General features: G+C 52.1%; 5 protein-coding genes across 5 annotated transcripts; 2 read left to right on the top strand and 3 right to left on the bottom strand.

Annotated features, from left to right (window-relative positions):
* Nucleotides 1-67: 67 nt before the first annotated feature.
* Nucleotides 68-2,371, bottom strand: PG994_010817 (uncharacterized protein; the record flags this gene model as incomplete). The annotated part of the gene is made up of 6 exons (XM_066862226.1): nt 68-205; nt 263-803; nt 865-1,131; nt 1,199-1,659; nt 1,840-2,284; nt 2,352-2,371. The coding sequence occupies 6 exons, from the start codon at nt 2,369-2,371 to the stop codon at nt 68-70; spliced, it is 1,872 nt and encodes a 623-aa protein (XP_066711336.1).
* A 1,192-nt stretch (nt 2,372-3,563) lies between these two features.
* On the bottom strand, nt 3,564-4,598 carry PG994_010816 (uncharacterized protein; the record flags this gene model as incomplete). The annotated part of the gene is made up of 2 exons (XM_066862225.1): nt 3,564-4,430; nt 4,485-4,598. The coding sequence occupies 2 exons, from the start codon at nt 4,596-4,598 to the stop codon at nt 3,564-3,566; spliced, it is 981 nt and encodes a 326-aa protein (XP_066711335.1).
* Nucleotides 4,599-6,828: 2,230 nt separating this feature from the next.
* On the top strand, nt 6,829-8,366 carry PG994_010815 (uncharacterized protein; the record flags this gene model as incomplete). The annotated part of the gene is made up of 3 exons (XM_066862224.1): nt 6,829-7,383; nt 7,444-8,116; nt 8,161-8,366. 3 exons carry the CDS (start codon nt 6,829-6,831, stop codon nt 8,364-8,366), a joined length of 1,434 nt encoding a protein of 477 aa, XP_066711334.1.
* A 3,279-nt stretch (nt 8,367-11,645) lies between these two features.
* PG994_010814 (uncharacterized protein) lies at nt 11,646-12,531 on the top strand (the record flags this gene model as incomplete). The annotated part of the gene is made up of 2 exons (XM_066862223.1): nt 11,646-11,913; nt 11,978-12,531. Coding segments are annotated over 2 exons (822 nt in total), but the record flags the coding sequence as incomplete, so codon positions are not given.
* A 1,079-nt stretch (nt 12,532-13,610) lies between these two features.
* Nucleotides 13,611-15,336, bottom strand: PG994_010813 (nitrite transporter; the record flags this gene model as incomplete). The annotated part of the gene is made up of 4 exons (XM_066862222.1): nt 13,611-14,919; nt 14,974-15,053; nt 15,108-15,145; nt 15,210-15,336. The coding sequence occupies 4 exons, from the start codon at nt 15,334-15,336 to the stop codon at nt 13,611-13,613; spliced, it is 1,554 nt and encodes a 517-aa protein (XP_066711332.1).
* Between the last annotated feature and the right edge of the window lie 94 nt (nt 15,337-15,430).

The raw sequence follows: 15,430 nt of genomic DNA, 5'->3' as shown, positions 1-15,430 counted from the left end.
TCCTCAATCCGACAGATCTGGATGGGGTGTTGTTGTGTTGTGCCATAGTAGTCACAACGGACTAGAATCAGGCCAGTTGCGACAGTGCCCAGTACATTTCCTCCCACCACTGAAAAGATGTGATGTGGAGAGGTATATCCCATCGAGGCATACGATGTGCAGTGAAGGGGCTATCTTCATCGAACAAGAAGTATGCGTGATGTATCTAAAGACATGTGGCATACAAATCGCAAGCTTCAGCGGGAGGGTATCAATGATATACTGAGGCCTCCACCAAGATCTTGTGAATGTCCTTGATCACATGCACAAGGGCCTCGACTCTTTTGTTGCCAGTGGTTGCATCATGGCCCGGATTATTCGGTAGCAAATCTTCAAGCTCGGCTCCCCAGCCACGTCCAGCCCGACTGAAATCCGTTGCTCTGTTCCCTTCGTAATCTCCCCAGTGCTCGCCTTTGAGAGTGATGGAGTAGGTCGTGGAAGATGGCTGATGACGGAGCGTCATGTCCCGAACACTCTCCCACCCTCGCCGGATTACGAAGTCCAGGATGTAGTTCGTAAGGCCATATCTGAAGCTGTAAACGCTGCGAATGGCTGTCTTCTGGATGTCGTTTATCAACGCCATGCCTTGCGCGTTGCCTTCGAGGCGCAAGTTCACATGAGGAAAGATGGTCAAGTCAAGATCCGGGTCCGAAGGGGTTGATGGAAGCGTGATCCGTGCAGTTGCAAGGTACGCTTTCAGAGATTGGTACGACTCGTCTGACTCTTGCTTCTCCTTCATTAGTTGAATTTTCCAATCGAAGTTCCTGGGCAAATTCCAAGTTAGCTGGCATTGCTCATCCAGTACACCGATAAGTGCCCACGTACCTGCCCAAGCACAGTGTATTGTAGCAAAACGCGGCGCTATCTTCATCCTGGAGGGGGAAGCACTGGATCTTCTTCATGCTAAAGACAGTCTCGTCACCTTCACGAAACAAGTGGGCTGTGAACCTGTGCTGGGTCGAGTACACTTCGAAAGTGAATGTGGGCTTGATATCATCAAGCGACCTGGTGTTGACTCCAGGTGGCTCGAAAACACTATCTTCTCGCTTCAAACCATTCAGGATTCGTGTGGCCTCGTTGGGTACCCCGAGCCTAGCTACATCAGTCGAGTCCAGATCAACGAAACGAGTGTCATCTGGTGGTTCAATGGGGGACTTACTGTGATACCAATTTGCCTTGGCATCGGGACTGGCCCATCAACCTTCGGAAGCCCTCCAGGTCATACTTGTCTTTTTGCTTGGGATAGGTGGTAACAATGTACCGGCCAAAGACAACCTTTAGGTTATAGCCTGAGTTCAGACGACCTTCTCGCTTCAGAATCGCCGAGAGCTGCTGGCAGAAGTTGCCGAAGTACAGAGGATCTTCGTCAATGCGGTCGTTCGGCTGTGCATCCGTGCTATCACCACAGCGTCGAATCATGGGTCGAACTCCCAACCCCTTGGATTCCTGGGTTTTTGGATCCAGCAATACCTCAAACCCAGCTAGAGGGCATCCAGAGGGTTCCACGAACGTGGCCCGGTTCGTTACCGTATTGTCGGAGATGAGATCGTCTGTCACCGTTCTCGCCATCGACAAACGTTGGGCATTGATCTCCGGCGAGGGGGCCTTAAGCTGGAGAAACTGTACATGGTTGTTTTCGGAGATTTTAACTTCAATGTTCGTCTGGCTCAGCTCCTTGGCAACCCCTTCAAGGACGCCTTTAGAGATCTCAGGGTTGTGGCTTATGAGATACCTCGACTGAGATGTACGCTTCGGTCAGGACGGTGGCAACGCAACTCAGAACCTGTATGGGCTACTTACTTCCGTTATCTCGGACAGTTCCGAATCTCCTTGGTGCTGCCGACGATCTGTTCTGCCAAGGGCCCACTGTCTTTGAGTCCAAGTGCCCCAAATGTCCCCAACAGGCCGACGACGGGGGCGCCGGCCAGATGCTGGACGCTGAGCAGGACCTGTCTGGAGTAGCAACGGCTCAGGCACTCCCAAGCCTACATCAGCCGACGGCCCTGGAGAGGGAGGCTGGATTCGGATGATAGAATCATCAGTATCCTGAGGGCGTTCAGTAGCCGAGTCAACTCCAGCCGTAGTACCATTCTCGGTGGGATGAACATTCTCGACATAACTAGGACTAGAACCGATAGCGAGACCAGCTACATCATATGGGCATGGCTCATCAAGAATTGACCACTCAGCAACGTGAAGAGTTCCGCTGCTAAAACCAGAAACGTCTCTGCGAGGGGATCGCTCACTGGTATTCCAAAGTCAGGATCTGGCAGTAGTGCCCAAGTCTAGGTTGAACATTTGATATTACTTACAAGTCGATGAGATTGCCCATGACTGGGCACTTTCTGCGAAACCCTTCTTGTGCTTTATGCACAAAAACGTCAACAAAAAAACTGCTTGAAGTCAGTGGCTTGTAGCAGAAATTGGTGTGCACGGCGGTCGGTAGGGTGAGTTGAAGATACGGTGGTCGGGAAAGAACGGCGAAGTCATGGGTACATGTATGTTTGTTCAGTGTGTTGTTCTGGAGGTAAAGATGTGAAGTGCTTACCTACCTTAGGAGGTAGGCAGTATCCCTAGATCAATGCAGTGAATCATATGATAACATCGATTTTCCAGGCCAGTACAATCGGATGTGGTGAACAATGATCCAACAAAGCGTGCAAATGCCTAATTCTGGTGGCCTGGTGTCAAACGTGAGCTTTGGGTGACGATTGTACCCCAAGTGAGAAGGGGTCGTGTTCACAGGTAACAAAAGGATCAAATCAATTGATCCAATCAATGGACCACTCGCGAAGGAGCGCATCAGACAGTCCATTTCCTCAGGTGGCATTTGGTCTGATAAAATTCACCCGCGGTATCAAAGGCAGGTACGTGTACTTGCATGTATACTGGAGCATTGGGAAAAGATCATTCAATGTTAAGACGTAGGAGGTAGGTAAATTGCATCATACTGCCAGGTACATCGTCACGCCACACACATGCTACATGATATTCCAGGAAACGACACAAGTCTTTCCAAGTCAAAGCATCTATCGCCTAGTTTACCCCGTAACCACATGCAGGTAGATGAACATATCAGTGGGACAAAAGTCGACGCGCCTACACTGACCACGAATGGTAAGTCGGTATATATGCCTTGCCAGGACCAACACAGGTGTAGGGATAGAGCCGGGCTGAGAGGCACATAGATCCTCCCTAACACATGAGTAGTATGTCTCTACCCGACTCGCTTCACTAATATATCCCGAAAGCATACATGACACAATATTACTGGCTCATCAAGGCGAAATGTTGCGCAACTATCCGATGGCAAGGATAGGCTGAAAGGAACGAAGTTACGTTGATCATTTTCGTATAAAAGGTTCTTCAATACCAGTGCCACAGTCTGTTATATATAAGTACCTAAGATATGGCACCGCAGTCGTGCTGACTGGGGTTCTTTTGCTAATAGAGCATTGTAAAACCTGAAACGACACTCAGAGCGAATGTACTGCAGATACCATTTATCAATCCTTGTACCCGCGTTATTCGTCCAAGTCTCTGCCGAAATCCACCAAACGCAGCTTCGTAGAGTCGCGTGGATGGAATTGGGCAACCTTCGATCGAACTAAGAACCTAGCTGCTGCCGACTCCTTCTCGAGTTGGATGTAGGCAGCTGAGCTGTCCCCATCCGACTCCATGAGTTGGTTGAGTAGTTCTTCGGTCAGATCGCGCAAGTCGGAGGCTGCAGCGGCAGATTCGCCCTTGGCCTGGGCCTCTGGCTCGTTACGTCCACCCCAGATCTCGTCAATGCGACGTTGCCGTTTGTCTTGATCCGGGTTCTGTTTCGCTTTCTTCAATTTCCCGTGTGCACTGAAGCCTGCCGCAAGGTCGCCATCATCAAGGTCCATCATATCGCCTACCACGGGGCCGCCGAGGTCTTCTGCGGCTAACATCGAAGCAAGGTGGTTGTCAATGAAGCCCCGGAGGGACTTGAGAAACATGGACGTCTCCTTATCGTAGCGCTTCTTCTTCTGTTCTAATTCGCTGATGCGTTCACGGGCAATGTCATCTGCGTCAATCTCCATGCGGTTGTCAATACCATTACGCAGAGAATGGATACGGCTCCGTAGGCTTCTTGCGAGTGCTTCCTGGTCCCTTAACTTCGACCTCTCTGCCTCGAGCTTCTTTTTCATGACCAGCGCCGACTCTTGATGAGAAGCTAGAAATGCTTTGGTCTCCACCGCGGTCTGAGAAGTTTTCCGCAAAGCGACCAGTGCCGGCAGAACAGAGTCTGGAAAGGGAAAAAAAGGTGTCGTCGCCGATAACTCTTCATAAGCTGATTTCATGACACCAAGTGATGCTTCGGATCCATACCCGTCGCGTTGGTGGCGGGCGGATGACATTCGCGCCTAGAATGACATGAGTAATATGCTCGCCAATGGAGGGTGCCACAAAAACAATACCCTTTGTAGAGCCACTTCATGCTCCCTCACGAGCTGCTGGAGCTCTGCCAGCGTGTCTTCGACATGGCCGGCATGAAGGGCGCCGACATCATCGCGAAGGTCGTTGTCATCCATAACAACGTGGTCGGTCTAGATCGAGACGCCGGCCACACCCTGAATGTTTCCACCTCCAAGTCCCCCGTCCGTGTCAGATCTGGAAGGGCAGTAATGCAGCTTCGCTGAGCCTAGGGGCGTAGCCCTGAAGTCCCGAGCCGCGTAAGTCTGGCTTGGTGGTTACACTCGACGTCCGGGATAGTGTGGGAACACAGCGACGGCCCCTAGACGAACAGTGTCTCGGCTTCTCCCACAGACCGTCCGAATAGTGCAAAAAGGTACTTCTAAACGGCAACCGAGACCAACTTCTGGTCGGAATTCCAAGTTCTTTGTGATGGCAATTGCCGATGGAGGAAGAGAGAAAAGTGGCAAGGGGGCAGCCGTGCTCAAGGGACTGTTATTAACCAACAAATCAGAATGAGGCTCAATTTTGATGCTGATTGACTATATAAAATCCATAGCAGCCAGCAGCCAGCTATTTACCAGCTACCATACCCCGATGCGACGTAAGCAGCTCCCTGGTAAGATGTACAGTACCTATGCGCCCCGAGTAATTCAGTGGACCGCGTTTGTGGATTGAAACACGACCAAACACATTGGACAACGTGGTGAAGCTCGTGAAACCAAACAGACCGAGATTGTATCCGTACCTACGATCAGATTGCAGCTATTATCTGCCCGCATCTGGCCCAAACAACATTTTCATCTCGTCCATTTCGTAGCACAAGATGATGAATCTCCAACACCTCCGTTGAGATTGAACAAGAGTTATTAGAAATTACGGATAGGCAAGCAGGCAAGAGATAGACGGGATTAATGTGCGCTAGGGCCTCTCTATTGCTTGCTTGCTTCCCCATGCAGCCACGAATCTGATGCCAAGCCTGGTCCTGGCTTCAGGCAACGCGCAGATCATGGCTTCCAGAATCAATCTTTGATGAGGCAAGACGTATGTGTGTTTGTGTGACCATGGCGTGGCCTCCCATCGAATGATCGTCCTGCAGTTGTGTCAACTTGTACGCACCCTTGGCGTTTGCCAGTCTAATCAACCAAAATCCCTTGGAATTTGTTCTGTTGTTCCATGCTTGATCATCTGCTCTGGTCCCTCCTCATTTGCCCCGTGCCAAGTACAGACGACTAGCCGTGGGAGGTACCTGATAGTTGTACATAGCACTCCCCCATCATCATAGCTCAAGTTGTTCAGGTTGGAGGCGTTTGATGCAAACTCAGGTCTGGTTTTCCCACAGCACCCGCCCAGAAGCACCTACTTTTTAAGCTTTTGTCAGAACCAACTTTTCCCCACAACTTCTCATTAGAAAGGCGAAAGGAATCTGCACTGCGCTCTGCAGCTCTCAAACATCATAATTCGATCGCAGCTTCAGACTTTTCATTTCTCCCGTCAGCATCCGTATCAGCAGCATCAAACGGCCGCAACCCAACTGCCGATTGAAGAATCCCTCGTTGCGGTGTGTCGCAAGTTGTCTAGCAAGCTTCCTGAAGCCTTGACTCCAAAATTCGGCATACGTAACCCTCCATTCCATCCAGCTTTACCTGTTGGATTTTGCCCGGCAAAGGTGGGAAGGAAAAGAGGAATACAAAGAGACAGAAGAAAAAAAAAGGAATCAGTGTCGCTGCCATCTTCCGTTTGAGCAGACCAAAAGGTTTGGCGACTACATGCGTCTTGAGAGTCCTGCAGCTTCTTTTTCTTGAGCGACGGAAGGCACACCCTATCTTCTAATCTGAACCTCGCTGTCGTCCATTCTCTCTTCCTCACTCACGGCATCTTCATCATCATCACCACCACCACTTCTTCTTCATCACTTCATCACAATCAGTACCTCTCTGCTTTGCAAAGCAATCTACCGCCGCTCCTGCACTTGCACCTCTCCGCCCTCGGCTTGCCGAAGTCCGCGAAGCACAACACTGCAGAGGTGTTTCTCTCTCCGTACGCCGAGTGTCCCATCACGATCACTTCCAGCGATCTTGAGTTCTTAATCCAGCTCATCACCACTCCATCGACATTATCACATCCCATCCGACCTCTCATCCAGCATCCAGCACCGCAGCTGCCATCTCACAAGCTTCGATCTGTCCCCGTCTATTCGTCCCCGAACATTACATCAGCACCTACACGCTTTCCTTCGGAAACCTTCTAGGTGTAGATAAGAAACGTCAAAATAATTCAATCAACTATTTTTACGACTCAGTGATTCATCCAATCACCATTTTGTGATACTGCTGTGTCTAGGTCACAATGTCTGCCTCACCAACTCAGACCACAAACCCGGCCAAACGGCCTCTTGAAGATGCCTCTTCGCCATCGAGAGCCAACGACCAACCGGATGCCAAGCGCCCGGCCCTTGACAAAGTTATAAGGAACGGCCATGACGAGGACGAGGAGATACTCCCCCTCCCCGAGAGCAACGGCGTCCCACCACCTGCCGAAGCAAACGGTACCGAGGCCAAGCCGGAGACAACGAACGGCGAAGAAAAGTCCCAGTCGAAAGATGAGCAAGGCGATACCATCGTCCCTGACATCAACGAGACGAAGCCGGACTCCCAGCCTACTGCTGCTCCTACTGCCTCGGTTCCCACTGCCACAAGCAGTAACACACACGACGAGACCGCATGGATCCACATCCGCGCCGTTATCTCTAGTCCCGAGGCTGCCACGGTCATTGGTAAGGGCGGCGAGAATGTCAGCAATATTCGCAAGCAGTCTGGTGCCAAGTGCACTGTCAGTGATTATCAGAAAGGCGCCATAGAACGCATTCTCACCGTCAGCGGTGTAGTAGATGCTGCGGCCAAGGTAAGTTCCTGCTCATCGTCTTTTTCCGAATAGCATGACCCAGATATTGACACGCTGCAGGCATTCGGTTTGATTATCCGGACGTTAAACAATGAGCCCCTGAACGAGCCATCAAGTGCGCAGTCCAAGACATATCCTCTGCGCCTCCTGATCCCCCACGTCCTCATTGGATCCATCATTGGCAAGGGCGGTTCCCGCATCCGAGAGATCCAAGATGCATCTGGAGCTAGGCTCAATGCGTCTGATTCGTGCTTGCCTTTATCCACGGAGCGCTCTCTCGTCGTGATGGGTGTTGCGGATGCGGTTCATATCGCTACTTACTATGTCGGCAGTACTCTCCTGGAACAACTGAACGAACGCTTCGGAGGCCCTGCAGCTTCTGCGTACGCCACGCGAAGTGGCGGCCCTGCTGGTGTAGTTCCCGGCGGTATGCAGGTCGTGCCATATTCTCCCCAGCCCGCTGCTGGGAACTTCGGCAACCGTGAAAACTACGGCCGTCGGCCAGATCCTCGTGCTCATCACATGCCGCCTAATCCCTATGCCCAGCACTACCCTCCTCACCATGGCGGCCCTGTGCCTCAGCCTGCGGCAAATGCCCCCATGCACTATGCACCTCAGCCTGCTACCGCCTATGGTGCAGGACCTCACATGCCGCCTCACCAGGCTGGTGGTCACCCTGTCCCGCAACCACACGGAGGCCCTCAGGCCCAGCCCATGCCCGGCGCCATGGCGGGTGCACCTTGACACAGCAGATCTACATTCCTAATGATATGGTAGGAGCTATCATCGGCAAAGGTGGTCAGAAGATCAATGAGATACGCCAGATTAGCGGGAGCGTCATAAAGATCAACGAACCGCAGGACAACAGCAACGAGCGCCTCGTGACAATCACCGGTACCGAAGAGTGCAACAGAATGGCACTCTACATGCTGTATTCTCGACTTGGTGAGCTCAAGCACCAATTCGCAGGCGAGAAGAAATGAACACTGACACTGCTTTCCATTGACAGAGAGCGAGAAACACCGAATTTGATGAGTTACGACGATTACGATCTCTCTACCTGCGCCCTCACTTACACGCAGCACCACCTGACTCTCATGGGCCAAGCTCTCTCGCATCCACAGCATTCGCTGCTTGCGCGTATTGACTGACTATATCTACCGGTCGTTTCGGAAGGGTGGAATGGTTTCTTTGGTGGTTTGGCGTACAGGCTCGGTTACCAAAGTTGTGTCGCGTCGTCACAAAAAAAAGGTGTTTGTTACTTCTAGACTGGCAACTGAGATCCGGTGGTCGAGGAATGAAGACTGGCCAATACATTTTGGAGGTATTCTATTTAATATGCATGACCTGATCGATTCTTCCTGCCGTACCTTTGCACAGCCTGTTCCTGGCCGTACCCTGTTATCTTGGACGGTTCATCTTGCGCCATTGGCTTGGAGTTGTTCGGTGTACTCACCCCTTGAATCATGCATTGCCAAACCCCGTCCCTCCAATACATCTCATATTCCTGAACTTCTGAACCTTATTTTTGGCTGGGTGCGTGCCCTCGAGCAGCATTCATAGAAAGCTGATGTGGCAATAGGAAACACCGCAAGAGCGGTGTACTCAACAGAAACGAATGCCGCTTATGTTGCGACGACTTGGGACGACGGCACTGTTGACAACGTGATGGCCAATCATATGCGCCGTGTTAGGCGTGATGGTGCCCTCCGGAGCTGGCCAAGGAATATAGCGCCTTCATCAAGCACCACCAAAGACGAGGGTTTTTCATGACGTGCCAACTTCGTTCGTATACCCAGGCGTATACCTAGCCAAACGTCATATGATGTTAATTGGGCGACTGCACCATTGGCTTCCAGCTGGCATGAGGTCGTATTCGTGGCTGCGCCTGGTGGTGTTTAGTATTATGCCACCAACTAGTAGTACGGTGAAGAGTGTAGGCTGACTGTTGAATCCCAACGGTCTACTCCATACTGGACATGGGAGAACAGAGGGACATTTGAGTGAGCAGCTTACCTAGAGCAGGCAGGTGGCACGCATGGACGCATTAGAAGATACCTGTTAGCGGCCAAGAGGTTTGGGATTGCGCCTTACATGCATGCAGGCTGACATGCGTCTGGGGAGTCTGGAACGTTGCGTTGAAAAGCAAATTTCAGCCAACACCGCTCATCTGGCGGCCGAAGGTCAGCCACGTCATACCTTACGAGCTCGTTCATAGCAATGATAAGTCAAACGGTTACACAGCGATCGATTGCTGACGAGAGCAACTGAACGGGTATATGGCGCTTATAGATCTCATTAGTTAAGGTTCAGGGCTTGGCAAACCTTGGGTCTGATTTATTTCGGGAGATGCCATTGTAGATGGGACAGTGTAGCAGATTTCCTGACTCGGAAGTTGGCGCCCCTGGCTGAACGGGTGACCAAATTCGGAAAAAGACTAGAGTATGGAGTATACTTATGCAGGCACGGAGCAGAGCAGGCAGGCAGGCATCCCACAACGGAGTCATTGGTGGATATATCAAGCGACTTTCAATAAAAAGTCAATCAATGGTGCAAAGCAAAACCAGTCGCAGTTGGCCCAAATCTTGGATTTCAGATCAAAGGTCGGGGGCAAGCGTGGAGAGTAATGCACTGGCAAATAAAACAACACGAACGTGTACCTCTGCGAGATGTTTCAGATGGCCGTTCAGCTGGCACCGAGTCAGCCAATGGAGCAATATTGGTTGAAGCGTTGGATCAACCAGTGCAAATAAATGCATGACCAGACTGACCAGAGTGAAGACGGCATTGCCTTACCATGGAGGCATTGCCTTACCTCTGGATCGGCCCATCCACACCCTGGCTCACGGAGACTCAACCCCGGACGAGGGACGAGGGCAGGGACTGGGAGTTTGGACATGGCATCAAATTAGATGGGGGAGCAAGGGACCAGATCCTGTGATGTTTGGGTCGCACGTTGAGTTATGGATATTGCAGGCTTACAACGTTGCTTGTATGTACCACGACGAGTTCCATTGCCTTTAGACGAGGCGACGGGACTCGGGAGTGTGTGTGTGTTGGTAGGTGCTGCGTGAGTCGCGCGGCTAATACTACCTAACCGTACTGCCCACCTTATTACTCAGAGAATTGATCCAGGAACGCCTCACTCGTTTTCTCTCGTTCTCCTAATTGCAGCATCGGCTTGGCTGTCTGGACTGGGACAATAGACCGTAGTGCCCAAAAACCTAGCCACCCTCCAGTCAGCCAATCACGAAGCAATCCCAAGTCTGGAAGTGGTTTTTGGGTGTGTTCCTGGCGTGATGGCTGCCTGCAGTGACCTAGTAGTACATACAGTGGACTACAGTGGACTACAGTGGCCTACAGTGGCTAGACTGGGGGGCTAACGTGCTGACTTAAACGGGGATGCTCAGCCTTAATGGCCACTTGCGGATTGGCCAGTCTAGCCGGCCCCTCCACAATTAGCTGCCCCCTTTTTGGGTCTGCTCAATTTTCTTTTGCATGCAATCTTCCCTCTTTTTGCATCCTGACCCTGTCTCTGGAAATTACCTCGAATGAGGACGGGCTGGACTGGTTCCACCATGGGCAGACCGGACCAACAGCGGGCTCTGGCTCCCTGCCAGGTCCCCCCTCCAAACACACGGTGAGGAGTCACTAGCTCGTTCGCGAGATGAGAATGTCGTTCGTGCCCGTAGCCCGTCCCCAGAAGTCTTGTTAAGTGTAGCTTCAATAGGCTTAAATGTTGGGCTGGAGGCCATGAGGGAACCACTCTGCCACCCATCCGGCGGCGATGGCTTACGGATCTCGCTCGCAGCGGCCTCTGCTGTGCCAGGCAAACGAGATGGCCTTGATGCCTCGTCGGTCATGCTACGGGGTAACGCCTGCTCGGATGATTTGCCCTGACCCTGGTCAACCCCATCCCAACCTGGGAAAACCAAAGTGCAGGATGGATCTGTCAGGTATTCTGGGCAGTCATTCTGGGTAGGGGTGAGACGCTGTGCCGCTTGCTAAGAATGGATTTATCCTCTTCTAAGCCATCGTCGGTTGACCTCTCCTCTTTCTTCTTCTCTCTTCCTCATCCACGCTTCAGACCACTTCGTCTACCACACTCTCTCAGCCTCACGGCACTTACACTCTTTACCACTCCATCTTAAAAAGCCTTAATCCCTCCTTCCAGAGGCCCTGCTTTTTCCGTCGCTCTCTATACTCTAATACATATTTCTTGTCACTCTTTGACCCTCTACGGTACCTTTACTGTCTTTAGTCTTTTCAGTATTCTTAATCCATCTACCAACAAATCAGTCAAGATGCGTTTCGCTACTTTCTCCGCTGCCGTCGTCACCTTCGCCGTCTCGGCCCTCGCCCAGGTTGATGGCTTCGACCCCATCACCAACCCTACTCAGGATGAGAAGGTCGCCGCCGGCTCCAAGTTCACTATCAAGTGGCAGCCCGGTGATGTCAAGGGCGCCGTCAAGATCGCTCTGATCGGTGGTGCTACCCAGAACACTCAGGTGCCTCTGACCACCATCTCCAGTGAGTAACCCTGAGCGCTTCGGCGATCCGGTACGAGGATGCATATGCTAACCTATCACTACAGCTGGCGTTGACAACCAGGCCGGCTCCTTCGAGTGGACCGTCCCCGAGACTCTGGGTGACAAGGCCGTCTACGGTCTTACCATCGCCCTCGAGTCCAAGCCCGAGACCTTCCAGTACAGCTTCCCCTTCCACATCACCCCCAAGGAGGCTGGTGCCAGTACTGCTGCCGCCAACAGCGAGGCTGGTGGCTACAAGGCTTCCGGTATGCCCACCGTGACCGTCAGCCTGTCCAGCGCCGTCAGCACCGCCAGCACCGCTGCCGCCAGCAGCTCTGCTCCCGCCTACCAGGTCTCTTCGGCCCCTGCCGTCTCTACCTCCAAGGCTGCCGTCCCTACCACCTCGTCTGCCGCTGTCCCGGCCTACCCCACTGTGGCCCCTCCCAAGGGCAGCAACGCCACCTACAGCGCCGGTGTCCCCACCACCATGGCCACCGCCCCTGCCGGCAACAGCACCAAGCCCACTGGTGCTCCCACTCCCGTCCCCACCGCTGGTGCCTCGCGCCTCGCCACTGGCTCCGTCTTCGCCGTCGAGTGCCGTCGCGGCCTTCTTCTTCATGTAAGCAGGCTCGCGTCGAAAGGGACAGACTTCTGTATGTATGGATGAAAGGATACTAGAAAGAACGAAAGAAAGATAGAGGGAGAGTTGGCTGTTGAAAGCGATCTTAATAATCGACCCGAGTGTGTGAAACGGAAAACAGGGGAAACAGTGGCCTAGATGTTTGTCATTGGCCCTGTTTCGCTTTGGTTCATATAGACGGTTGTACATTCTGATTGCGCATATATACCCCATAAAACATACCATTCTCGTGGATTATCTCGGTGTAATTTGCATATGTCTGTGTATGTATGAGTGATCTAATCCTTGACTTGACTTGGCTATGATTGACATGCCGGACTTCATTTGACAAGAGCGCGACTATCTAAATTATCTATCTTTACATAAGAAGCATGGTTCGCAGTCCCCGTTCATCTCATCCCACTTGCTCCGCTGTGGAATAAGGGTTGCCGATCTTATAGATATCGTATACCTACTTGAACGGATGTACCCTAACGATTTACTAATTCAATGAAGTCTATTTGCAGTACATCTATATATACACCAAGCAAATCGCGCTAGTATGCATGTTCCTATGTGGCGTACGTCCACGTCCTGCTAGTTTGTGAAACGTCAGAAACGTTTGCCTTCTTATATAGGCCAGGTGTTTTCACAACATACGCGCAGACAAGATGATCGGTGTCGCCTGTTGATTGTATAGTGTTCTGAAGAAACCTATGGATTCAAAAGATCGGTATAGTTTATCGAGGTAAAATGATGTGGTGTAGCCGGCAGTTATGCCAGTGTTACTGGGTTACGGGGGTGGCTTTACTTCTACACACTCTAGCGTATTGAGTTATGTCAGTTGTCAAAGCAGAATGGTCTAAGACTATTGAAAATTTATAAACACCATCAGTAACCCATTGTACTTTATTTCCTGCTCTAGTCCGCCACTGTCATTTGTATTGTGTAAAGCCTCAACCAATAAATGTGAATTATTTTGCCTCGCTCCATGAACTCCCTAACTCCAATTGGATATCTTGTGGGCAATAGCCCGTACTAAAAAGGACATTCATCTCTTGAAAAAGCACCAGTTAGCCTCAGTGGCCGCCAAGCTGTCCCTTGGGCAGCGGCGGCACCCAGCACAGCGCGAGGTTGAGGCCGATGTGGATAAGACCAATGACCCAGAGCGCCTTGGCGTAGTTGGTGCCGCCGTCCATGAAGCGGAACACGATGGCGAAGACGACGCCGCCCAGGTTGCCCACCGCGCCCGTGGTGCCCGAGAGGACCCCATTGGCGTGGGGGTGGACGTGGGGGATCAGGGAGAAGTTGGCGCCGTTACCGGCCTCGAGGAACACGGCCATCAGGGCCACGAGGCCGAACATGGTGGGCTGGTGGTGGGAATCGACCTCGCCGATGATGACCAGGAGCACACCGGTGAGGCAGCCGCACACCAAGATCCAGATCTTCTTGGCCCAGAGACTGCGGCCGAGAGCGTTGAAAGCGAAATCGGAAATGACACCACCCAGGGGTCGAGTGACGAAGTTAAGGAAGCCGAACATGGCCGCCCAGTTGGCTGCATTGGTCTGGCCGAGCGAGGGGAAGTTCTTAACATAATAGGAACTCAGGATGGCGTTGATGGCCAGTTCGCCGCCAAAGGAGCAGAAGTACGTGAACATGTGGAAGCCGGACTGTGGAGAGAAAAACACGCGCATGCTCTCTTTCAAGGTCGGCTTCACCACAGTCTCTCCATGTGCCGTCTCGAGCATCTCCTCCTTGGTGCAAGCGGCTTCGTGGTCCCAGTTCCGATGGCGAGATGGCGATTGCGGCTTTGGGTCTTCCTTGGAATTCTGGACACCGGATGATTTGGAGCTAACCTTGTCGACAATGCTACCGGGTACGTCGACTAAGTTGTTCTCGGCCACGCCATCGACGCCGTGCACATGAAGGTTCTGTTGGGCATGTAGGTGGCGTTCGGACCACTTGCCAGTGGGAGTATCGGGGCATAGTACAATGAGGGAGATCCCAGTGACGATGGTAATGATGAGAGGGACTATGAATGTCATCCGCCATGCTACCCCCGGTGTGTAGCCTCTGCCAATTAGAGAGTCGAAGACGGCTGGCATGATGAAGTAGGTAATACCGCCGCCAGCATTCCCCCAACCGCCCGTCAGAGCGTTGGCAGTGCCAACTATGTTTTTGTCGAAGAATCCAGTTGACCAAACCATACACGGGACGAAGGACCCGCCAAGGATACCGATGAAGAAGCGACTGATGTAAAGGCTGGTGGCATCGTGTACGAGAGGGGCGAGGCCGAGAGGAATTGCGCCAACGAGAAGTAGGCCACCAAACACCCAACGAGGCCCGAACTGGTCACACAGGGGCCCAGCGACAAAGCGGACAAGTAGACTGATGGAAAGTTAGCAACGATCAGACGCCCTTATATTGGTAACCGCTACATACGTGGCACACAACGACACGATGTTAGAGTTTGCAACTTGCGCTGAACTGAGGCCGAGGTTCGCTTTGATGGTATGGGTCAACTGCTATCGTGTTAGAGAGCCATACCATTGATCGGAAAGACGGTGGACACTGACGAGAGGAGGAAATGTGTACCAAGCCCAGAAAGCAGTCACTATTGAGCACGTTAGCGGATGAACAGCAAGACCAGGGGTGGACAGCACAGATGGAGGACGTACTGAAACCAAACCAGGAGAAGAAGAACACGCGCCCATAGACATTGAAGAGGTTTAGGACTGGGATTGAGCGAGCTTTGCCGGTGATCGGGTTGATCTCTGGGGCGGCCCAAAGGTAGGAGAGCTTCATCCTGACGATACTCGTAGTACTTCAGGGGTTATGCCGCCCTGGCAAATTATGGTGGGCGATGATGCTGAGAATGGGTTCTCCTGTAGTTCTGTAT

Source organism: Apiospora phragmitis (genome assembly GCF_038363925.1).
Source record: "Apiospora phragmitis strain CBS 135458 chromosome Unknown utg000010l:1.0-9815664.0:1.0-9183399.0, whole genome shotgun sequence".
NCBI classification, from domain to species: domain Eukaryota; kingdom Fungi; phylum Ascomycota; class Sordariomycetes; order Amphisphaeriales; family Apiosporaceae; genus Apiospora; species Apiospora phragmitis.
This window is presented reverse-complemented; position numbering and strand designations above follow the sequence as displayed.